The sequence below is a fragment of the Canis lupus genome, chromosome 9, assembly GCF_011100685.1.
Source record: "Canis lupus familiaris isolate Mischka breed German Shepherd chromosome 9, alternate assembly UU_Cfam_GSD_1.0, whole genome shotgun sequence".
NCBI lineage: Eukaryota > Metazoa > Chordata > Mammalia > Carnivora > Canidae > Canis > Canis lupus.
The window spans coordinates 59812001-59836954 of NC_049230.1; the positions used below are offsets into that span (position 1 = coordinate 59812001).

Consider the following 24954-nt stretch of genomic DNA (forward strand, 5'->3'; position numbering starts at 1 on the left):
AAGTATCAAACTGACATTTGGCTCCCTTTTCCAGTCCACAAATTACCTCTAAAGAGGAATCCCCCCGATGGTGACAAATGTTTGGAATGATAGTTTTTCTTTCCAAATTATGAAATGTTTGGGAAAGTTTGTTTCACTTTTTTTGTTTGTTTCACTTTTATTATGGTATTCCAAACCAGTCAGCTTTAGAGCCTTGGCAGACATTTCTTGACTTAGTTTGCTGGGTTAAAGGCCCCTACAAAGTCATCTGATCTTTTGGGCGTTTATGAGATTGAAAAACTAGCTCACACCCACTGGGTTCACACCTTATTAATCTTGGAATCGTCACCACAGAGTGAGAAATGAAAAACATCAAACCAGTCCTTAACCCTGGATGGCTAAGGCAATCACCACTGCTCCTTGGCACCAGGTTCATCAACCTGGTTCTTCCTAGAGTTGCACTCTTAGTGGCAAGTGCAAGGCTGGTTTCTCTTTTTACCTGCATGAGGCGCTCCAACTGGTAAAATTTGCAATGTAAATCTTCAAAGTTTTGCTTGAAAAGTTCCCTGAGACCATAGTCAAACATGATCTTGACCAGAACACTGAATGCCTGTTCTTCGGGCATCTGTAACAGATAGAGAATGAGGCGGGCATTACAAAATATATACAGAAGTTTTCTCAGTATGTTAAATTCATCCTTCTACTCCTATCTAAATAGGAAATTTAGCAATATGTAGTAATTGAGGTAGTTGTGTTTTATGACATTCATTGACTGAACCGAGAGACATTAATGATATCTATTCTGTGTCAGATACTGTTCCTATCCTCAAGAAGTTTCCCATACAGCCAGTATACAATAATTATGAGTTAGGCAGAATTCATATTTACCATACAAATTAGGTAGAAAAATCAGTGGGGATACAAGAACAAGAAAGCCTGAGTACGCCTGAGGGAACCAAGAATAGGCTTTGCAGGACCAGATCTGAGCTGAGTAGCAACAGACTGATATATGAGTATAGGTTTCATCTTTCTCAAATCCTGACATCTTTATTAAATAATTTTACCCCCTTAGCTGCTACTTTTTCTAGTAAAAATGTTTTTCTTCCTCGTTGTTACAAACACAGCCAGTTACAGCAGAACCTTAAATATTCTAAGGTTTATAGTTCAGAGTACTATGTAATATTTATGGTGATACTTAAAATATCCCACTTTACTTCTATTTACAGATGTTACCCATTTATAATAATACCTAGATCTTTCATAGCTTTGTGGAAAAATATATCCCTGAGACCTTGGCAAAATGTCTAATTTTCAAAATAGAAAAAAAGTACTGGAAATGTTATTTAAGGCTTGGTGTGACTGTAGCAAGCCTTCAAAATGTCAAGAAGGTGGGCGGGCTTCTGTGGAACAAGGGGATGGAGGTGGGCTGAGCACAGAAATCACTGAGAATAAAGAATAAATCAGATTAAGTAATAAATGAGATAAGCACAGCTAATTATTTTGGGCAGGTAAGGGCACTGGAGCAAAGGACCAGATTTCAGAGGTCTCTACCACAGAAGGCAGTTTCATAATTTCTTCCATATGCTAGGGACATTTGGGTCTGCCCCAGAGTGGCATTTCTTTTTTTCTTTTTTCTTTTTTTTTTTTTTTCTTAAGACTTTATTTGAGGTAGAGCTTGAGATTGAGAGAGAGAGAGAAAGAGAGAGAGAGAGATGCATGAGCGGGGGGAAGGAGAAGCAGAGTCCCCACTGAGCAGGGAGCCTGATGTAGGGCTTGATCCCAGGACCCTGGATCATAGCCTGAGCTTAACCAACTGAGCCACCCAGGCACCCCTGACATTTCTGATATCAGGTAGCATATATGCTTTTCGTTTGAAACAAGCATTTATCTTAACACAAGGAGCAACAGAGTTCAAACCCAAGACACTAGATTTGTTTGGGAAACCTATTTTAAAAGGAGTTGTGATACCTAAATGGGGACAAATGTTCTTGGACTGAAGTTGAGAACAAAGACAAACCACACAAGCCTGAGAGCCTCTGAGATATAAAGTCTTACTAAAACAACATAATTTTAAAACTTGACCTCTTGATGGCTATTAGCTTGACTGTGGTAATCATTTCACAACATACAGCAGATCAATTCATCAAATCATACACCATCTATATGCGCACACACAATTTTTGTTAATTATACCTCAATAAAGCTGAGGAAAAAACCATGACCTTTTAATTAATATCATATAATATTTTTACAGGCATACTAATATCAATAAGCTAGGTTCTCACAGTAAGAAGATACAAAGTGGTTTTGGTTTTACTTGTATTACAACTGATAACAAAATGGCTTACAACTCTTCAAAAGGTTCCCGGTACTTAGAGAAACAAAATCTAAACTCCTTGAGCAGCCTCTCCAGCTCCCTTCCCACCCCCCACCTCCACCCACCCCCCATCCACAGACAATGCTCCAGTCACACAGCCCTGCTTCCAGCTTCTTCCATAGGCCAAATTTTCCCCATTCCATAGGCTTCTATAGGTTGTACTATTACCTTTGCTGGGAGTGCTGTACTCCCCACTCTGGCTTTTAAAACAGTTTTCTGATTTTCATAATAATGTTAGCTTAAAAAAGTTAAATGATACAGATGTACAAAAGAGAATGGATATCCCTTCTCATTCTTCAGTATTCACCTTAAAGGCTACCTCCCCAGAGAAGCCTGTGATATAAATAAAGTTCCTTTGCTATAATCTTGCATCAAACTTTTTACTATGTCTTCATGTCGCCACTGAGATAATAATGACATACTTGTGTGACTTTCTGCCTACAGCTAGTCAGCTCTGCTAGCTCTATATCCACAAAGAACCTACTGTGCTAAAGATGGAGGTGCCCACAAACTCTCTGCTAACATCACCTGTGTGGTGTTTTTGCCAAACATTTTAATTTTAATCCTGAGGAAATGATCAGACAAATCAAGAATGTGGAATATTTTATAAGACAATTTGCTTGAATTTTTCAAAACTCTCAATGGTGTAAAGCACAACAAAGGCAAAGGCTGGGGGAGTTTAGATAGAAAAAAAAAAAATAAAGAGAAATGACACCAAATACATTGCTTGAATCTTCACTGAGCTTGGTTAGGAAAAAAAAAAGGCTACAAAGGACTTTACTGAGTAAACAATTGGGGAAAATCAAATGTGGATTCTGTATAAGGCATTACTGAATTGGTGTGGAATTTCTTGGATATGATTGCTGTATTATGGTTATATCCTTAGGAGATACATGCTCAAGTATTTAGGAATGAAGTGTTCTGATGTTTGCTACTGATTTTCCAAAACTAATTTCAAAAACTGTTTTTTCAGTAAAAAATAAAATGTGTAAAAATAAGAGGAAAAGTGAGAGATGCAGACAGAGCAAAGAGTATGGTACAGTATTAATTGGTAAAACAGAGGAAGAGTTTATGGGTATTCCACTTTAACGATTTCTCAGTTCTGCTGTGGATTTGAAAGAGTATCAATAAGCTGGATGGTAAAGGTCTTTGCTGAATAAATAAATGAATAGAATGGCACTTGTAAACAAAGCCAACTTCTCTTCCTTCCCACCTCTAATACACAGATCCCCAAGAAAATACTAATGATGGTGGCTACTTTATAAAATGTTCCTAAGGGTTCAACCAAGACTATCCAATCATTTTAGCAATAATAATGAGGTCTACTCTTGTACTAGTGTTTAACATTGTCATTTATTCTAACTATGTTTCTCTTCCATGATGATATTAAATTAAGGAAAAGGTTTCCAGATAGAGGAGTCGAAACTCATGCACTAGAGTCTGGTCAAATCCAATATAAAATCATGCTCAAGACTAAGGCTAGTATAAACTGAGGCAGGTCATGTGAAAGTTGTAACAGACACCTAATACTCACATGGAGAAGCAGAACAGCAGCAAGAAATGACTGGCCCTGGCAATAGCCAATCTCTTCATCATACACAGAATATGCCTGGAAAAAGAAAAACACAGGAGGTATAAATGAATATAGTTTACTCATGGGCCATAGTTGTCCTATAGGACCTTGAACATAGGAACCTGGAAGATATTCAACTCCACTATGGTATTTTGATGTTCAATGAATGATACAAATATCTCTCTGCAATTTTTCCTTTTTTGAAAGAATTTTTTTTAAAGATTTTATTTATTTATTCATGAGAGACAGAGAGAGAGAGAGAGGCAGAGACACAGGCAGAGGGAGAAGCAGGCTCCATGCAGGGAGGCTGATGTGGGACTTGATCCCAGGTCTCCAGGATCAGGCCCTCCAGAAGGTGGCGCTAAACCGCTGAGCCACCCGGGCGGGCTGCCCTTTAAAATAAATTTTTAAGATTTTATTTGAGAGAGAATTAGAGAGAAAGAGAGAGAGAGAGCATGAGCAGGGTGGGGGAGGGGGAGTTGGAAATGGAAAAGTAGACTTTCCCATTGAGGAGGGAGACTGATCTCAAGACACCGGGATCATGACCTAAGCAGACACTTAACCAACTGAGCCACCCAGGCGCCTCTTTTCAATTTTTTCTTTAATAAACAGAACTGCCACCATGCTACTTCCTGTAGCCCAAGAGTAAAAAAAGTAAGCGAGAACCACTTTGGCATTAAAAAACGGTTGCTGGGCAGCCCCAGTGGCGCAGCGGTTTAGTGCCGCCTGCAGCCTGGGGTGTGATCCTGGAGACCCAGGATCGAGTCCCACATCGGGCTCCCTGCATGGGGCCTGCTTCTCCCTCTGCCTCTCTCTCTCCCCCCCACCCCCACCCCGTGTGTCTCTATGAATAAATAAATAAAATCTTAAAAAAAAAAAAAAAGGTTGCTGTAACTGTCTTGGCTCATGTTTTCCCCTTTTCCTTCAAGCTCTATCTAAACACTTCATTCCCCCAGGATTCCCTCTCTTCTCTGTACTGATGGTACTTGCTACACAAGGATAGTATTTACAGCATGCACCATGTTGCATTTTTTTTCAACTTTGACAATTAATTTATTTAGCAAATATTTGTTACTCTACCTGCCATATATAGACATTGTGCCAGGTGTTGTGGGTACATCAGAGAATTAATTTGGCAAAATACTCTCATAAAGTTTGCAATTTTAAGAAAGGAAAGATACAATAAAGTAAATAATTGTTGATAATGTGTGCTATTAGATGAATAAACAGAATGACACTTGCTTTATATGAGGTGGTCTGGGAAGGCCTTTTGGTAGATGATATATATATATATTTTTAATACAATTATTTTTTATTGGTGTTCAATTTACCAACATACAGAATAACACCCAGTGCTCATCCCGTCAAGTGCCCCTCTCAGTGCCCGTCACCCATTCACCCCCACCCCCCACCCTCCTCCCCTTCCACCACCCCTAGTTCATTTCCCAGAGTTAGGAGTCTTTATGTTCTGTCTCCCTTTCTGATATTTTAAATGTCCATCTTCTCTACTGCACTGTGAGCTTCTTAGGGGCCAGGATGATGCCCTATCCGACCTAGCCACGACCTCAAACCTTCAACCTAGACAGTCCTACAGCAGGCTCTCACTAAACACTGTTAACATTATTCATTTTTCTTTCTGGGAAAAAATCTCTTGGCAAAGACACCAAAACACAATTCTTTCTACAATGCCAGTAATAACTTTTCTGATAAGAGGGATTACTCTGAAACCATTTGTAGGGTTCCTTTGGATTCTTATTTTGTATTTTTCTTGGAGGCAGAGGATTATTACCCATCTCTTCTCAACATCATCTTTAACAGAATATTGACATCTAACATTCCTTGTGGTTTACTTTTTTTGGTACTTTAGTTGTTTTCCAGAGTCTTGTTTTTATGAGTACTATTTCCAGTTCTCATGTAAGCTGCGGTGGAAAGGGAAATTCTACATATTCAAGATGCTATGCTATTCCCTGTCTGACAAGTTTATTTCTGATGAAATTCCCTTTATTTTCCACTTATTTTTTGTGCCATGCTTCTTCATCCCAGGAGAAAACAATTCAGAATAAGTGTGTTCACAATAAAGATCATTTAGCAAAATGTGATGCTAATGCTTATTAGATCACAATTAAGTTAATATATGCAAAGAGGTCTGTCATTAGCTTTTGGTGAAACTACAGCTTTTAAAAATATAAATATATAAATATGTAAAATAATCCTGTTTTCATAAATGAGGGTAGAATTTAACATAATCTCATTTAAATCCCCCATTTCATTGAAGCTTATCTAATAAGAGGGCTATACACAGAAAACACATATACTTTTTCAAAGACAAGATATGCAGAGGGCTTTAGAAATTATCTATTTAATACAATAAGGCATCTGTCAATAGAGCTCTGTGGAAAGCAGTCTGACAATGTTTGTGAAGTTATCAATTAACAGTTGATTGTTCAAGAAAGAATAGAAGCTTCAGAGTTAGAGCTGGGCTGAAATTCCACAAATGCTAATGTCTAGGTCTGGATCTTAGGCTCATTACTTTACTTATTTGTAAGATGAGAATAATCATAGTATTTATATCATAGACATGATGTATTATTCTCAGCTCATTCATGTAAATTACTCAGCACAGGACTTAATTATGTATCAGAATGAAATGTATTGAATTTCTATAGGTAGAAAATGGAGGGTAGCTTATTTTTCAGGCTCATGGAAAAACTTGAAGGAATACATACAGATGTGAAAGTACATGACACACTTGGACATGTTTAGGTATAAAATTCATGGGGGATCCCTGGGTGGCTCAGCAGTTTACCGCCTGCCTTTGGCCCAGGGTGCGATCCTGGGGTCCCGAGATCGGGTCCCACGTCGGGCTCCCGGCATGGAGCCTGCTTCTCCCTCTGCCTGTGTCTCTGCCTCTTTCTCTCTCTGTCTGTCATTCATAAATAAATAAATAAATCTTTAAAAAAAAATTCATGGCAGTTGTAATGAAATATGGGGACTAAAAGGCATTTCATTAATTCATCAACATTTAATGAGCACCTACTATATGCTAAGCACCACATATATTAACATATAGAAGTGACTTCTGCCCTTGAGAACTTCACAGTTCAGTTGGCCTCTGTGCTGGGCGTGAAGTCTCCTGAAGAGTCTTTCTCTCTGCCCCCACTCCCTAAAAAAAATAGTAAATGTAGAGCCAGGGGACTGTCATCTGAAAGTCCTGATTAAAAAAGTAAAAGAAACCTTACCATTTTATGTCTAGTTGATTTCCTGTTTATTATGAGCATAAAATTAAAGGTACAATCACAATTTTACAGAGTCTACTCTCTCCTTTTTCACTTTTAGCTTTTTAAAGATTTTTTTATTTATTAAAAGAGAGGGAGAGAGACAGCATGAGCAGGGAGTAAAGTCAAAAGGAAAGAGAGATGCAGACTCTGTGCTGAGCAGGGAGCCCAATGCTCAGACGTTCAACGGCCTGAACCACCCAGGTGCCTCCTTTTTTGCTTTCTTAATTATCAAATACAAATTACACTTTGTAGTTACCTTTTGTGTAATTTCAAAAGCACCAGAATAACCATTCAAAACAAATTTTTTTTGATGTGAAATACCTTGCATATTTTATATAAGGAATCTTGTCCATCTCCTCCTGTGTCCTTAAAGTAGTCATGAGCTGGGAATGTCCGGTTAATATCCCGAGTGATAGCACTGTCCTGGGGAGACTCCTGTGGAAACATTAGGAAAAGGATTTAGTAATTAATCATGTACGTATCTGTGTAAGTTTATACAGCAAGGTCTTCTCATTTACAGGCTTTAAAAATGCTGCAGGGACATACATACACATGTGCATGCCAAGAGTTATTTCATCTTCAGGGGCCAACTGTTCGAGCAAAAGCAAAATCAAATATTAAGGGAAAAAAACATGGAAGAAAAGGAACCTGCTTACTCTATATACCTCATGTATATTCCATCTCTGTTGCAAGAAGTGCAGCTGGTGACCTTTCTATTGCAAGAGGGAAAATGTGGTAATCAAAATGGATTTCCCATAGGAAAATATTCAAACTAATCTCAAAAGGAGGTAAAGTGCTCCCATTAGCAAAAATCAGGTATAAAAATTGCTGCTTTAAATGATCCTTTGGCATGATGCCCATGTGCCAGGTTCTCAAAAGGAAAAGAGAAGTCCCTTAATTGGAGTTTATCCTAAGCACAAATGGCATAAAAATGCACTCAGCAATCTACTCAATATGAAACTAGACCACCAAATGTCAAGGGATTCAAATAGGCTACAGGAAAATATCCCTTCCTTTTGCTAATGGAGAAAACTAAACAAATATCAGTAACACCACAGCAATCCTTTATACAACAAAGCAAGCAACCAGGTATTTGTAATAAATTCCCCTTGTTAAATTTCATTTGATCACATGCTAAAGAACTGGAGCACAGAAACATGACCTTCTATTTTAACAATGCATTGTCTTCATAAAACAATGGACTTGATGGTCTTTGGTGAGACTACATCATATTCAGCACACCATCTAAGAGCCCAATACTCCTGTTTCAAGATGAAAAAAATCAAAGTGATATTCTTCCGTTGTTCAGTAATTTCTCCAGTCTTTTGGGTAATCATGTTCCCAGGGCCATAAGTATTTTACAATTGTGGGATGTGAACTAACTTTAAATTTCTGAATTTTTATTGAATAAACTTGACACATAATGTTGTATAAATTTAAGGCATACAGTGTTACTGATACATTTATATACTGTAACAGAACTGCTATTGTAGCCATATTTATTATATTACATAATATACTCATTATACTGTGCATCACATCTCTATAGTTTCTTTACTACTAGTTACAAGTTTGTACACTATGAGCCCCTAAACTCCCTGTGAACTAACTTTAAAGCCTGTGCTCTTTTTAAATAAGTAAACTATTTGAACTTTCAGAGATACTGCAAACTGCTTCCCAAAGAGCTTTACTGGCATACTACTAGTTTTTAATATGTTATTAATTTAAAGTTAAGGTAACTCAAAACAATGGTGCTCCCTGCTAACAGGACAAGATCCAAGGTAAGACCTAAGACTACAGTAGTTATTGTCTGGTGGCAGCTTCCAGGCTGTATACAGCACATGGAGAGGCAACTGAAACAGAACTGAGGTGGGGAGGAAAGAACAGAAGAGGGAAAGGGCAAGGTAGCCAGAGTTAGTAGGTCAGAGTACTGGAGAAGAAACCATGAACAGAAAGAGATCTGCAGAGCTATCTACAGGGGTTCCTATGAGTCAGGAATCACAAAACAAAAAGGGTAAACTGGACTTCATCAAAACTTTAAAATTATCGTATTCAAAATACCACTGTTAAAAATATGAAAATGTAAACCCTGACCAGGGCAAAATACCTATAAGATCTATCTGATAATGGTGTTGTATTCAGAATATATAACTCTGAAAACAGATAAGGAGGTAAACAACTGATTTTAAAAGGGGGGAATGGTAGTAAAAGATTGAAGAGAGGGACGCCTGGGTGGCTCAGGGGTTGAGCATCTGCCTTCGGTTCAGGGCATGATCCCAGGGTCCCAGGATCAAGTTCCATATCAGGCTCCTCTTGAGGAAGCCTCTTGAGGCTTCTCTCTCTACCTCTGTCTCTGCCTCTCTCTCTGTGTCTTTCATGAATAAATAAAATCTTAAAAAAAAAAAAAAAGAAAGATTGAAGAGATACTTTACAACATAAGACATACAGATGGTAAATAAGCACATGAAAAAAATTCAACGTCATCAGACATTAGAAAAATATAAACTGAAACCACAATGAGATTCTACTAACCACCTACTTTTTTTTTTTTTTTTAAAGATTTTATTTATTTATTCATTATAGACATAGAGAGAGAGAGAGGCAGAGACACAGGCAGAGGGAGAAGCAGGCTCCATGCAGGGAGCCCGACGTGGGACTTGATCCCGGGACTCCAGGATCGCGCCCTAGGCCAAAGGCAGGTGCCAAACCGCTGAGCCACCCAGGGATCCCCAACCACCTACTGTTAAAACAAAAAAGAACCAAAGTAGTAAATATTGGCCAAGGGTGTGAAACAACTGGAACTCCCAGAAATTGCTGGTGAGAATACAAAATGGTACAAACATTTTAGAAATGGTTTGGAAGTTTCTTATAAAGTTAAACATACACTTACCATATAATTCAGTGACTCCAGTCCTAGGTATTTATCCAAGAGAAATGAAAATATGAATATATGCAAAGACTTGAACTTGAATAGTCACAGAAGCTTTATTCATACTAGCTCAGACTGGAAACAATACAAATGTGCTCTAATGGGTAAATGGATAAATAAATTGTGGTATAATCCATATAATGGAATATTACTACTCAGAAATAAAAAAGAAAAAAAACATTGATATATACAATATGAATGGATCTCAAAAGCATTTTCTAAGTGACTGGAGAAGCCAGACACAAAGATTAATTTCCATTAATTTTATGTATATGAGATTCTAAAAAAGGCAAAATTATAAGTTATAGAAAGTAGATTAGTGTTTAGAAGAGCCTGGAGTTAAAAGGAGAACCCTGATTCTTAAGAGAGATGAGAGAACTTTTTGAAGTTTGAATATGGAAATATTACCCATCATATCTATGATGGTAGTTAAACTGTTTTGAATCTTTCACTTAAAATTTGTGTATTTGGGGCACCTGAGTGGCTCAGTGGTTGCCTTTGGCTCAGGTCATGATCCTGGGGTCCTGGGATCGAGTCCCTCTGCCTATGTCTCTGCCTCTTTCTCTGTGTCTCTCATGAATAAATACATAAAATCTTAAAAAAAATGTGTATTTTCTTGTATATAAATTACAACTGTATACAGATTATTTTAAAATGGAAAAATACAAATGAAAGAAAGACCCAAGATGACTTAAGCCCTTTAAATTAATAAGAGTTCCCAGTCCTACTTTAGGTATATACAGCTAAGGGATGAAAATGAGTAAATCCATATTTACCTCAAGGTCTTAAGACCCAGGGCACAGCTCAGAGGCATATATATCTGGATTTGAAAGTTGGCTCAGTCTCTTAAGCTGAACAACTTTATTTTTTTTAAATATTTTATGTATTTATTCATGAGACACAGAGAGAGAGAGAGAGAGAGAAAGAGAGAGAGAGACAGAGACACAGGCAGAGTGAGAAACAGGCTCCATGCCGGGAGTCCGACATGGGACTCCCAGGCTGAAGGCAGCACTAAACTGCTGAGCCACCCGGGCTGCCCCGCTGAACAACTTTATATAAGTTTTGCATTTTCTGTGATTAATATTACCTACCTTATAAAGTCGTAGTAAAGGTTACATTAAATGCATATATAAAGAGCTTCTACTAGTTTCTGACATGTATATAGAAAAGACTTGATAAAAGTGAAAGGAAGCAATCTCCAGCACTGCTGAGAGCTGGGGCTATCCTTTGAATACACAGATGTACACATTCATTAGTGATATGTAGAATACACACATACATAAGATATCTAGAATATATATTTTTATTTTTATCTTAACTTCCCTATAAAACTATTCACAGGATAGAACTTGTGATTTGGTTTTATAACTTCCACAGAGCCTAGCATAATGCAGGGCATTTATCAGTCAATGCTTGATAAATATATCTAAAAAAGTCCAAACACTTCTTCAGGACTAAGCAATGGCAACTCTCATGTGGTCAACAGCCCTACCTGAACCAAGATCTCTGACGCTAATGTTTATTTATTTATTTATTTTTAAATTTATTTATGATAGTCACAGAGAGAGAGAGAGAGGCAGAGACACAGGCAGAGGAAGAAGCAGGCTCCATGCACCGGGAGCCCGACGTGGGATTCGATCCCGGGTCTCCAAGATCGCGCCCCGGGCCAAAGGCAGGCGCTAAACCACTGCGCCACCCAGGGATCCCAGACGCTAATGTTTAATTCAAGATCCATGTGAATGAGGCACCAAACTAAATCACGAAAGAACCTTATTAATTGGATAATTTCAAAGATGTTTCAACTAAACATCTGAAAAAAACCAAGAATGCTGTTATGATTGATTTATTAGTAACTTCCCAACTGTGTAAAATGAAGTCAAGAGATAGTAATAGTCATGAAAAATAGAACAGTGAAGACTTTGAGTCTTTTAGCTCAAAATGCTACGTAAATCATCCTACAATTAAGATAAATGATAAGGAAAGAGGGTCTATATCAGAAACCTAGGCTATACAGCAATGTCCACAATAGCCAAACTGTGGAAGGAGCCTCGGTGTCCATCGAAAGATGAATGGATAAAGAAGATGTGGTCTATGTATACAATGGAATATTACTCAGCCATTAGAAATAACACATACCCACCATTTGCTTCGATGTGGATGGAACTGGAGGGCATTATGCTGAGTGAAATAAGTCAACTGGAGAAGGACAAACATATGGTCTCAATCATTTGGGGAATATAAAAATTAGTGAAAGGGAATAAAGGGGAAAGGAGAGAAAATGAGTGCAAATATCAGTGAGGGTGACAAACATGAGAGACACCTAACTCTAGGAAATGAACAAGGGGTAGTGGAAAGGGAGGTGGGCAGAGGGTTGGAGTGACTGGGTGATGGACACTGAGAGGGGCACTTGGCGGGATGAGCACTGGGTGTTATGCTATATGTTGGCAAATTGAACTCCGATTAAAAAAAAAAAAAAGAAAGAAACCTAGGCTATATATTTGTGGATTAAGGATTTTTTTTTTCCAGACAAGGGTATATGAATTCTGTAGCAAGCACATAGAATGTGAAATAGCAATGCAGAGACAACCCCAGGTGTAGGGAATTAAGAAATCTTTACTGCTATTTCATGAATAGCTCAAACAAGCAACAAAGGACTATAAACAGTCCCAGCTTCAATTCTGAAACTGCAGCATGATAAAAATTTATCTTACTGCTAGCATCAAGAGAAAAAAAAAAAAAACTGAACTTAAAGTTTTCTTATAAAATATGCCATTAGTATCCAAATTGGTAAAGAATACTTTCTTATTTAGAGATGACATGATACTATATACAGAAAAACCCTAAAGACTCCATCAAAAAACTATTAGAATAAATTAATTCAGTAAAGTTGCAGAATACAAAATCAATGTACAGAAATGTGTTATATTTCTAAACACTAATTATGAAGCAGCATAAAGAAAAATTAAGGGCAGCCTGGGTGGCTCAGCAGTGTAGCACCGCCTTCAGCCCAGGGTATGATCCTGGAGACCTGGGATCGAGTCCCAGGTCGGGATCCCTGCATGGAGCCTGCTTCTCCCTCTGCCTGTGTCTCTGCCGCTCTCTTTCTGTGTCTCTCATGAATAAATAAAATCTTTAAAAACAAGAGAGAGAAATTAAGAAAACAGTCCCATTTACAATGCACCAAAAATAAAAACATACCTAAGAATAAATTAACCAAGGAGGTGAAAGACCAGTACTCCGAATACTATAAAACACTCATGAAAGAAATTGAGGATGACACAAAGAAATGGAAAGACATCCCATGCTCATGGGCTGAAAGAACAAATCGTTAAAATGTCTATACTACCCAAAGTAATCTACAGATTTAATGCAATCCCTGTCAAAACACTAATAATATTTTTCACAGAACCAGAATAAACAATACTCAAATTTGTATGGAACCACAAAAGATTCCGAATAGCCAAGGCAATCCTGAAAATGGAAAACAAAACTGAAGGTATCACAATTCCAGACTTCAAGTTATATCACAAAGCTATAAACAAAATAGTATGGTACTGGCACAAATACAGACATACAGATCACTGGAACAGAATGGAAAATCCAGAAATAAACCTCACAGCCATATAGTTAATCTTTGACAAAGGAGGAAAGAATATGCAATGGGAAAAATGGTGCTGGGAAAACTGAACAGCTACATGCAAAAGAGTGAAATTGGATAACTTTCTTACACCATACACACACAAAAAAACTCTCAAAATGGATCAAGGACCTAAATGTGAGATATAAAACCACAAAAATCCTAGAAGGGAGCACAGGCAGCAATTTCTCTGAAATCAGCCATAGCAACATTTTTCAAGATCTGTCTCCTGAGGCAAGGGTAATAAAAGTAAAAACAAACTACTGGGACCACATCCAAATAAAAACCTTCTGCAGAGTAAAGGAAACAGTCAACAAAACTAAAAGGCAACCCATGGAATGGGAGAAGATATTTGCAAATGACATATCCAAAAAAGGGTTAGTATCCAAAATATATAAAGAATTGATACAACTCAGCACCCTAAAACCAAATAACCCAATTAAAACATGGGCAAAAACGTGAACAGACCTTTCTTCAAAGAAGACATACAGATGGCCAACAGACACATGAAATGTGCTCAACATCACTCATTATCAGGGAAATGCAAATCAAAATTACAATGAGAGTAGCACTTGGCTGGCTCAGTCAGAGGAGTGTGTACCGCCTGATCTTGGGGTTGTGAGTTCAAGCCCCACAATGGATGTATAAATTACTTAAAAAACAAAAACAGAAAACCCCACAGAACTACAATGTTATGTAACAACTCACACCTGTCAGAATGGCTAAAATAAAGAATACAAGACACAACAACTGCTGGGGAGAATGCAGGAAAACCCTTGTGGTACTGTAGGTGGGAATGCAAACTGGTGCAGCCACTGTGGAAAACAGTATGGCGGTTCCTCAGAAAGTTAAAAATAAAACTGTCTTATCATCCAGGAATCGCACTACTGGGTATTTACACCCCAAATACAAAAACATTAATTCAAAGGGATAGATGCACCCTTATGTTTATTGTAGCATTATTTATGATAGTCAAATTATGGCAACAGCCCAAATATCCACTGATAGATGAATGGATCAAGAAGATATATTACATATATATGCATATATATTATATATGTATATATAGTATACACACAAACAGAATATTTATCAGCCATAAAATAGAATGAAAGCTCGCCATTTGCAACAACATAGATGGAGCTAGAGTAAAATGTTAAGAGAAATAAGTCAGAGAAAGACAAACACCATATGATTTCACTCATTTGTGAAATTTAAGAAACAAAACAAACAAGCAAAGGAAAAACACAAAGAGAAACAAACTAGACTCTTAACTATAGAGAACAAACTGATGGTTGGGGGGGGGTAAGAGAAAGAATGGGTGAGACAGATGGTAGAGATTAAAGAATACAATGATCATGATGAGCACTGTGCAATGTACAGAACTGCTGAATCACTATATTGTATACCTGAAACTAATGTAACACTGTATGTTAACAATAGTGAGATTAAAATAAACATAATTTAAAATTAATTTACTTATTTCAAATAAAGATTAATATTATTTTGATAAATATATTTAATATTTTATTATTTTAAAATTAATAAAAGTAATTAAAAATAAAACAGCATGCCATTTAAAAAAGAAATAGGCGAGCAGTACATATATGTGAATTATATCTAGAAACTATATCTAGAATATATCTAGAACTCAAAAAAGGCAACATAATGAAATGGACAAAAACTTGAGCAGACACTTCATAAAACAAACAAACAAAAAAGACACTTCATAAAACATAAATTGCAAATAAGCAAATGAAAAGATTAAAACCATAGGGAAATAGCCACCCAAAATGTTTGCTAAAAGAGAATGACTTCTTGTGCAGTGGTTAAGAAGGGCTATTACCTGGAATACTCTGAAAGGTGTTATTTAATCAAATGATGATTTGGAAACTCATAATTATAATTTTAAAGTATTGAAGAGAGATTACCCAAAGTAGCATTAATGCAGTTTCTGAAAGATTTTGGAACTTGAAAGAAAAAAAGAAGGAAGACTGAAAACATTAAAACGACACCTAAGATGAATTTCACACTAACAAAGTTTTCCAGAAATGATAAACAGACATGCTACTGACCTATATGTGGAATAGTTACAAAAAATTAATCTGAAAAACCTGTTAATTTTATTCTTGAATTGTACCTCCACCTCTAAAGAGAATTTTTTTTAAAGATTTTATTTATTTATTCACAAGAGACACAGAGAAAAAGAGAGAGAGAGAGAGAGAGAGAGAGAGAGAGGGGCAGAGACACAGGCAGAGGGAGAAGCAGGCTCCACGCAGGGAGCCTGATGTGGAACTCCATCCCGGGTCTCCAGGATCACGCCCTGGACTGAAGGCAGCGCTAAATCACTGAGCCACCTGGGCTGCCCAAAGGGAATTCTTTTTAAGAAAATGTTAGATGAATTTTCTCCATACATTCTATGAAACAATAATGGAAGTTCTGAAACATTTTTAAGAATGACAAATTGTGGCTTTAACACAAGCACAAAGGTTAAATAAATTAAGGATTGAGAGAGCTATGGAGAACTTAAAAATACACTATGCCAGTTACATCAGTCATATCAGACTGGTGATGAAGATAACCTGACAGTAATTAGAGATATATGGTTTGGAAATGCAAATGCACGTATGATAGGAATATAACACAGAACTAAAAATATTCTATAATTGGTCAGTCCTCATTACTCTGCCATCTCTCACTCACTGATCATGGGAATCATTAGAGAATTAACAGGTAAAATGCCCTTGAGAAAAAGTAAATTTGAAAATTCACATGCTGAAAATCAAAGCCTTTAATATGAGTAATAAATTGGGGAAGTCTATGCCAATCACTTACTTAAAATATCTAGTCTTAGGAAATATGCTGGAAAAACCTGGGCTTAAATCCATTTGACCTGCCAGAAGTCAGGCTGTACAAAAATGATCAAGAAATTCCAACGATGGGATCCTTGGGTGGCGCAGTGGTTTAGTGCCTGCCTTCGGCCCAGGATGTGATCCTGGAGTCCCTGGATCGAGTCCCACATCGGGCTCCCTGCGTGGAGCCTGCTTCTCCCTCTTCCTGTGTCTCTGCCTCTCTCTCGAATAAATAAATAAAATCTTAAAAAAAAAAAAAGAAAGAAAGAAATTCTAACGAATTTAGGAAATTTGTATCAGAATGACAAATTTAGTAAGTTTGTATCAGAATAGTGACATCACTGACTTTGAAAAGATCCTGAAAATAAATCACAGCAACATTATGGATAATTTCTTCCTAAGAGAACACAGCAAAGAGCTGCAAAACATCCAACCCCAGTACTTATAACATTAAAGGTTATACAATAGTGTGCTTGTATTTCTAAGGAGTTAAGCATAAGTGGAGCTGGTACAAGAAACTTGCTGATGCAACATATTTTGCATAACACCATTCATGGCCAAAGTGATGAAGTCAACCAAATACATCCTCTCAACCATACCACAACTAGGAAAATAATTTCACAGAGAATAAGTTGTTACAAAGGTACTTAAAAGACAATCATGGGGAGATGTAAACCTTAGAAGAACAGGGAATGGCAAAACTGTCAGTTGATAATGTGTCCTGAAAATGATCAAAGTTATGACAGAAGTGGGGTTTTTTTCATCAACTGCTTTGTTTTCACCACTTTATTCCATGAAAACCAGCTTTAATCTCCAGAAGAAAATTAAAATGCCATATGATTATGCACTATTAACATCTTGCTAACTTTTTCTGGTAAGATCAGCAAATAGTTTTGACTCCATGGGTCATTTAGTGTAATTACTCAATTCTCCCTTTGTAGAATAAAAGTAGCCACAGACAATATGAACATAACCAAGCATTTCTGTATTCTAATAAAACTTTATTTATAAAATCAAGAAGCATGTTGTATTTGGCCCCTATGCCATAGTTTGCCAAGTCCTGCTCTAAATACACACCACAATAATTTTTCATGAGCAATGCGAACAGAGATTTGTAATGATTTTAAATATACTGACATGACTCTGTTGATCAATTTCATATACGTTTTACAAGCAGAAATTCTGTCACAAATAAGCTGCAATAACTTGAAATGTGTATCCCTTTGAACATAGGCGCTTTCTCATGTAATAATTTTAAAAACATTTGCTGCACTTTACACAAGTCAGTTCTCCAAAAGTCTGTAAATTTTTCTGTATCCCCAATGTAGTAAAAGTTTAAATTAAATCCTGTAAGTATAGTGGTATATTGTTCCTTATATTTCAGCCAGCAAGCTCAGAAAACATATATACAGCTCAGAAATCATAAATATAGGCAGTGAAACATACTAGACTGGTCAAAATAAAAAGACAATACCAAATGTAGTTAAGGATAGGAAACAAGTGGAACTCTCAACTGTTGCTAATGGAGGTGTAAAAAGATACAACCACTTTGGTAAATTACACAGCAGTTTCTTGTAAAGTTAAACACACAGCTACCCAGACTTCGCAATTCTCCTTACTACCACACAGGAGAACCCAAAACATACAATCAAGAGGGGAAAAAAAGTGTAAGAATGTTCATAATAACCTTATTTGTAATAGCCCCAAACTAGAAACCCCAAATGTCCATCAACAGAAAAAAAAGATAAATTCTGGTATAATCATGATGGAATACACACATACATTACCTGAAATAATTTCGTTAAAAATTGTACTCTTAAAATTTCAGCACTTTTAAAATTTATTCATACTGAGAATTAGCACCTTATACTAACATCGAATCTCTTTCATCACCCCTTCTTATACTCCTGCTAAATGGGACTACTCTCTCTGTGTCTATCATGAATAAATAAATAAATAAATCTTAAAAGGGGCGGGGGGGAATCCCTGGGTGGCTCAGAGGTTTAGCGCCTGCCTTTGGCCCAGGACACAATCCTGGAATTCTGGGATCGAGTCCTGCGTTGGGCTCCCAGCATGGAGCCTGCTTCTCCCTCCTCCTGTGTGTCTCTGCCTCTCTCTCTCTCTCTCTCTCTGTCTCTCTGTCTATCATGAATAAATAAATAAATCTTAAAAAATAAAAAAATGGGACTACTCACTGTTGTCCAAATGTACGCTGAGATTAATGATACACTTTACTGCATTTTATTATTTTTTTATTGCAAATATGTGGATAAGGCGGGATAGGAGGTGGGGAGGGGCAGAGGAAGAGAGAGAGGGAGAATCTTAAGCAGGCTCCACACACCTAGCCCTGAGCTCAATGTGCAGTTTGATCTCATGACCTGAGCTAAAATCAAGAGTTGGACACTCTATTGACTGAGCCACCAAGATGACCCACTTTACTGCATCTTATTTATTTATTTTTTAAAAGATTTTATTTATTTATTCATGAGACACACACAGAGAGAGAGAGAGAGAGAGAGAGAGAGATAGAGGCAGAGACGAGGCATAGGGAGAAGCAGGCTCTGTTCCGGGAGCCCGATGTGGGCCATATCATATAATTTACTATGCTGAATTTCTGACTTTGAAATATTCATGCTGCTCTACTTCTTTTGCTATAAACAAGGCTGTAAAGTAGAGCCATGATTCCTAAGGAAAAGAGTTTCCACAATTACTTCATTCCCCTCAAGATCCAGCTTATAACCTTTGTCGTTTGGATAGTGAATTCTACTGCCATTTTGTCTTACAGAAAAATGTACCAAAAAACAAAAAAAAAACAAAAAAAAAAGAAAAATGTACCAATCAGTGTATATACCACATGAGTATCACCTGTACAGCAATTACCCTGCTGTTTTGGAATAATCCTTTATGTACTCGACTTATCCTCCTTCTAGTCTATGTGTCACTAATAACTATCTAAAGTTGCAAAGAACTACATATAAAGTTTACTGAGTACATCCTATACTAATACCAATGTATTGTTTGCTGAACCCACATGCTGACTGATCAAAAGGCACTACTGCACATGTATTTCCTTGCTCTGTCAGTTGATGAGAGGACCTAGAAACAATAAAATCCAGTTGTAGCGAGCATACCTAGCGCCAGGATCTTGGTATCTTTTTTAAAGATTTTCTGTATGTTTGACAGAGAATGAGACAGAGAGAGAGAGAGAGAGAGAGAGAGAGCACAGGTGGAGCAGCAGGCAGAGGGAGCAGCAGGCTTCCTGCTGAGCAGGGAACCCCCTCCCCCCACCACCCCAAACCAGTGTGGGGCTTGATCCCAGGACCCTGGGATCTTTTTGGTTCAGCCAAAGGCACACACCCAACTGACTGAGCCAAACCAGGTGCCCAGGATTTTGGTTTCTAATACCAGTTACCAGTAAATGGAATCAGGACTCCTTAGAGAAATAGCTGTTTCTAAGACTGGAGCAGGAAATATAGATGAAGATGAACCTGGACTATCCAGAGGTGCCAAAAAGTGATGAACTGCTTCTCCTGTATTCTGACCATGGAGAAAACAAATCTAGAACAACAGGAGAATGCCAATGGGAAAAAGGAGCCAAGTCAAAGAGTTCCCAATGGCCAAAGCTGGAACAATTTGAACAAAATAAATGAACTACTACTGAATTATAACCTAAGTATAAAACAAATATCCATGGGCCTATACTTATACAAATGACTGAATAAATAAATGAGGGAGGGAGAATGAGACAAATACACTATGCAGAAAAATTCCCAGTAACTTGTGCAGACATACTGCCCTCTTGGGGGACAGCCCATTCCTGGTGTGGGCAGTGCAGACTGACTTGCTTCGAAAGAACACAGTAAGGAAAGGGGAAGAAACAGTGACTTAACAGTGAATAAATGTGACAAATATGGCCTCAGCCAGATGATCAAGGTCAACATCAACAGTGTTGAGTCATGTTGATAGTCCTTACCCTTGATAAGAGATGATGAAAATAGTGTTCTACCTATACGTTCTTTCTCTCCAAAACTCATAATCTCATGAGAAAAACGGATAAATTCCAGCCAAGGAGCATTCTATAAAATACCTCGCCAGTACTCCCTAAAACCATCAAAGTCATCAAAAAGCAAGTAAAGTCTAAAACACTGTAACAGTCTAGAGGAGTCTAAAGGAGACATGAAAATGTTGTAATACAGTATCCTGGATGGGATCTGCTACAAAAAAAGAACATTACGTAAAAACTAAGCAAAACTAAAAGTACAGATTCTGGTTAATATTAACACATCAATATTGGTTACTAATGTAAGATGTTAATAATAGGGGAAAGAATGAAAGTAGAAGGGAACACCCTGTACTATTTTCACAATATTTCTGTAAATCTAAAACCACTCTTAAATATAAATTTTTTTAAATGCCATTATCTTCTTATACAATATGGAAATTTGGGCTTGGTCCAGGTTCACATACCAGTAATGATCTGTACTCAATAAAATGCTGAATAGAATATGTAGAATAAAACTGGTGAAATGAATGCTGTGGGCATAAGCTCAAGAGCAATCAGAAGTAGGTAGGCTCTGTTCATGTGACAGATTTAAATATGATTTCTCTCTTGGCCCCAACTCTTATTTCCTTTTAGTGTATATGATATAAAGCAATGGTAACGCTTTGTCACTTAACTTTTAAGGTTCTTCTAAAATAATTTCTGCAGAGAAAAATCTAAGGAAATGATAATACTTATGTGCTATTTTCTTTTCTCCATCAAAAGTTTTGAAAGTCATCCATTAGTTCAAATCATAGTACCACATTCTATAATTTTTCTGGAAGACTATTTTTATACCTTACTGTGAGAATTGTCCCACTGGGTAACTTCTCAGGATTAACAAGGTACTGGGAACTGGCGGAAACCCTTTGAATACACACCCTTTGTAAGCTCAAGTTGAAAAATAGAAAGCTAAGAATGGCAGGAAGAAAAAGAAAGTACCCAAACAAAGAAAATGCAGTGGAAGGCTGCCATGAGAAATAATCAACATAGGGAAGATTATTATTTCCAGAGTAGCTTTTTGCCTAAAAGAAAAATTTATAGACAGATCTTAGGACTACTCTGTAATGGTAATAAATGATTTGTTAAAAGCCATCACATAACACTTAAGAAAACAGAATAAAACAGAAACCACAAAAATCTCATTCAAATGAGATTTACACCACATTCTAGCTTTACAATATGTTGCACAGAAATAAAAAAAAAAATTTTTTTGGGGGTCACATTTTGCTCTTAAAAAGTCAGCTATAGCTTGTAAGAAATTATTTTAAAGACTTAATTTTTAAAATCCCCTAGGATAAAAACCCAAAAGAAGAAAATAGAAACGGAAGGAATGTACTGAAAACATCCTTGAGGTAAAATCATTCTTAGTTACATATAATTCTTATCATTTGTAATTTAATTTCATATGTTTTGGAAACAGAAGTGCTTAAGTGAAAAAGATAAAGAATAAGACTTTTATGCCTATGAAAACAGATGTTCCTGTGTTTAGACAAGATGGATAGTCCTACAAAAATCTGGAAATTATATTTCAGTTGATCAAGTTAAATCTAAGCATTTCTAATTTAATAGCGCCAAAAAAAGGTGATTAAGGAAAACAGTAACAATTATTTTGTCTCTTAAACAATAGCTTTGTCTTTAAAATCAAATACTGTACCCCTGCAGGAACGCCTCATACAGGAATTCCAACAAAATAAAAAGAAGGTATGCATTATATTCTTAGAGACTTCTGAAATTTGGGGACTTTTGAGATGTATTTGGAGATTTAATAAACAGACCTACAGGTTACTATAAATTTTCTGACACTGAGTGCAATGCTTTGTGTGTATTTTTCTACAAAGAATGTTCAGGAATTTTAAGACTCACTAGAATGTGAAGCTTCAAGTGCAGAGATTTCTGTTTTGTTCACATGCCATCTACAACTCCTAGAAGAGTGTCTGACAAATGGTACACATTCAGCAAGTATTTGCTGGATAAATGAATTCTCAAGGGGATATATGACACACTTAAGATTTAAGGTCACTCATTTCCTATCATAACACATTTGCTTTTACAGACTTAAAAATAATTAACCAACAATAACAAGAGCTAAGGCAGATCTGCTGCCATTGTTTTAACTGCCTTATAAACAGATCAGAGACAGAGCTATCTATCTTAACCCTCTGACATGGATTCTACTCTTTTCCTGATTTGACAAATGGGGAAAGAAGTTAAATCATCTGGCTAGAAAGGGGAGGACCTGGGCTTGGAACCCAAGTGTTTTGGCTTTTTAGCTTACATTCTTAACCCAGATAAACATACTGTAAAAGTGAACAAATTCCTTTATCAGTAAGTAGCAAGTGGTATTTAGTTCTTAACATATGATAAAAAACCTTTTGTCTTCTAGCTCTTATAACTAAAACCGACATGACACAGACTTTGAAAATATGCTTTTCCTTTTTAATCAAATAAAAGTGCTTCCTTGGATAAAGGCTGTTCAGTGTTTAAAACAGAAGTAACTAAGGCCCTAACAACATGTAGACAGAGAAATATATAATGCTCTTAAACATAAAAACAAAGTGAAGAAAACTGCGACAGGTGGCCCTTCTAGAAGTTATTCAAAGAAAAGGCATTTTCCCTAAATGCTAGGTGGAATCCAACATGTATTTTTTTTTTTTTTTGAGATTTTATTTATTTATTCATGAGAGACACACAGAGAGAGGCAGAGACACAGGCAGAGGGCGAAGCAGGCTCCATGCAGGGAGCCCGATGCTGGACTCAATCCCAAGACTCCAGGATCACACCCTGGGCTGAAGGCAGGCACTAAACCACTGAGCCACCCAGGCCAGGTATCCCTCCAACATGTATCTTAATTGTAAGGCCTGTATATCAGTGGTGGCTCTTTCCCATCAGACTTGAGATTTATTATGTTGGCAAATTTCCAACTTTGGGAGAGAGGCCAAGGGATAAAATGTGTATTTGACAGATTTTTCTGTTTGAGACTTAGTGCCCTGTGAGGTATCTCCAATTTTAGACAGTACACAATTCAGAAATCCACTGTATATTACCAACATCATAATTTATCTCAACCAAATGAAATTATAAAGAAGATAAATCAGGTAGCAGAAAAACTGATACATTATATAAATGATGCAACTTTTTTTGTTTTTTACTTATGAATAATGCTAACCCAAATACTGTAGAGATTAGTATGAAATACCTTTGTTAATCATCTTTAAAAAATTCATTTCTCAGAGCAAAACCCACTTGGTTTTCTAGTTTTTGTCTCGTTTAGGAAAGTGCTCTTCCATTTCAAGACCATAAAAAACTATACCAACACCCAATGCTACTAATCTTCTTTACTCTCTTTCTCCCTTCCAATAAAGAAAACAACTTACTCTAACCATACATTAAAAACAAGACAACTGTGTACTATGGAATGAACGGCCAGAGAATATTATACAGAGAAGACTTGGAAAGCAGGCTCCAGTCACGTCTGCCAGACAAGCAAGCACCTCTAACTTTAATACATACTCTAGTCCCTGTCAGCTGAACAGTTCTCTAGTTCTTTCGTTAACTCCATGGCACACAATGTGACAGAAAAATTAGAGGATTTCCTCAGAAAAGATAGCTTTTTAATAAAATCATGTACCACTATCACATTGTTTCAATCCAAATACGGCATTATAGTGCCATTCTAAGAATAACCGTAAGTCCCATGTGACACGTCGTCTTTTAGCTGTGTTCATTTCCTTTTAGGGCTCAAGTTTCCCACAGGAAAATTATTCAGTGTTTGGCAAAATGATCCCAAATCATGTATAGATAAGGGATAAATGCTAACTGCATTGTCAACCTTTTCTTGCTGTTACTATGCTGCTTCTTCATAGTAATCCATCAAGGAGAGGCCCAAGAGGCAGGAAACAAAAGTGAGCACAGAAAGTGTCATTTTGATTAAAAAATTGGTAGGGGAGTTAAACTATGAGTCAGCTAAATTCAAAGTCACAAAATCATTATATACAAAGTCATATTCCAAACACATGTTTCTGTTAACTGTGATGATTTCCAAAAACTTATTTCAATTATATTATTTATGTTACTGAGTAAGACCACATATCAAATGCCTTCTTAGTACAGCTTAATATTGTTTGACTTACATTATTTGCTTTAAGATTTTATAAAGCATTATATGCTAGGAACAAAATCTCACAATCACCTACTTATACCACACTCACATATGACCAAAATACGTCCTTAAGCTATATTTTTATATGACCAAATAATAAAATTATGATTTCTAAGAAAATATTTGTA

At 36.8% G+C, this 24954-nt stretch overlaps 1 protein-coding gene across 7 annotated transcripts in view; it reads right to left on the minus strand.

The window, feature by feature from the left end:
- RABGAP1 (RAB GTPase activating protein 1) overlaps positions 1 to 24954 on the minus strand; it is a 167261-nt gene that overhangs the window by 33014 nt on the left and 109293 nt on the right. For all 7 annotated transcript variants that reach the window (XR_005365013.1, XR_005365011.1, XR_005365012.1 and 4 more), the window contains 3 exons: positions 7529 to 7642; positions 3891 to 3965; positions 479 to 604 (listed from right to left, as the gene is read on the minus strand). Coding sequence is in view for 4 of the 7 variants with exons in the window: in XM_038549425.1 (XP_038405353.1) it covers positions 479 to 604; positions 3891 to 3965; positions 7529 to 7642 (315 nt within the window). In the remaining 3 variants the exon portion in view is untranslated. The remainder of the gene's footprint in view (positions 1 to 478; positions 605 to 3890; positions 3966 to 7528; positions 7643 to 24954) is intronic.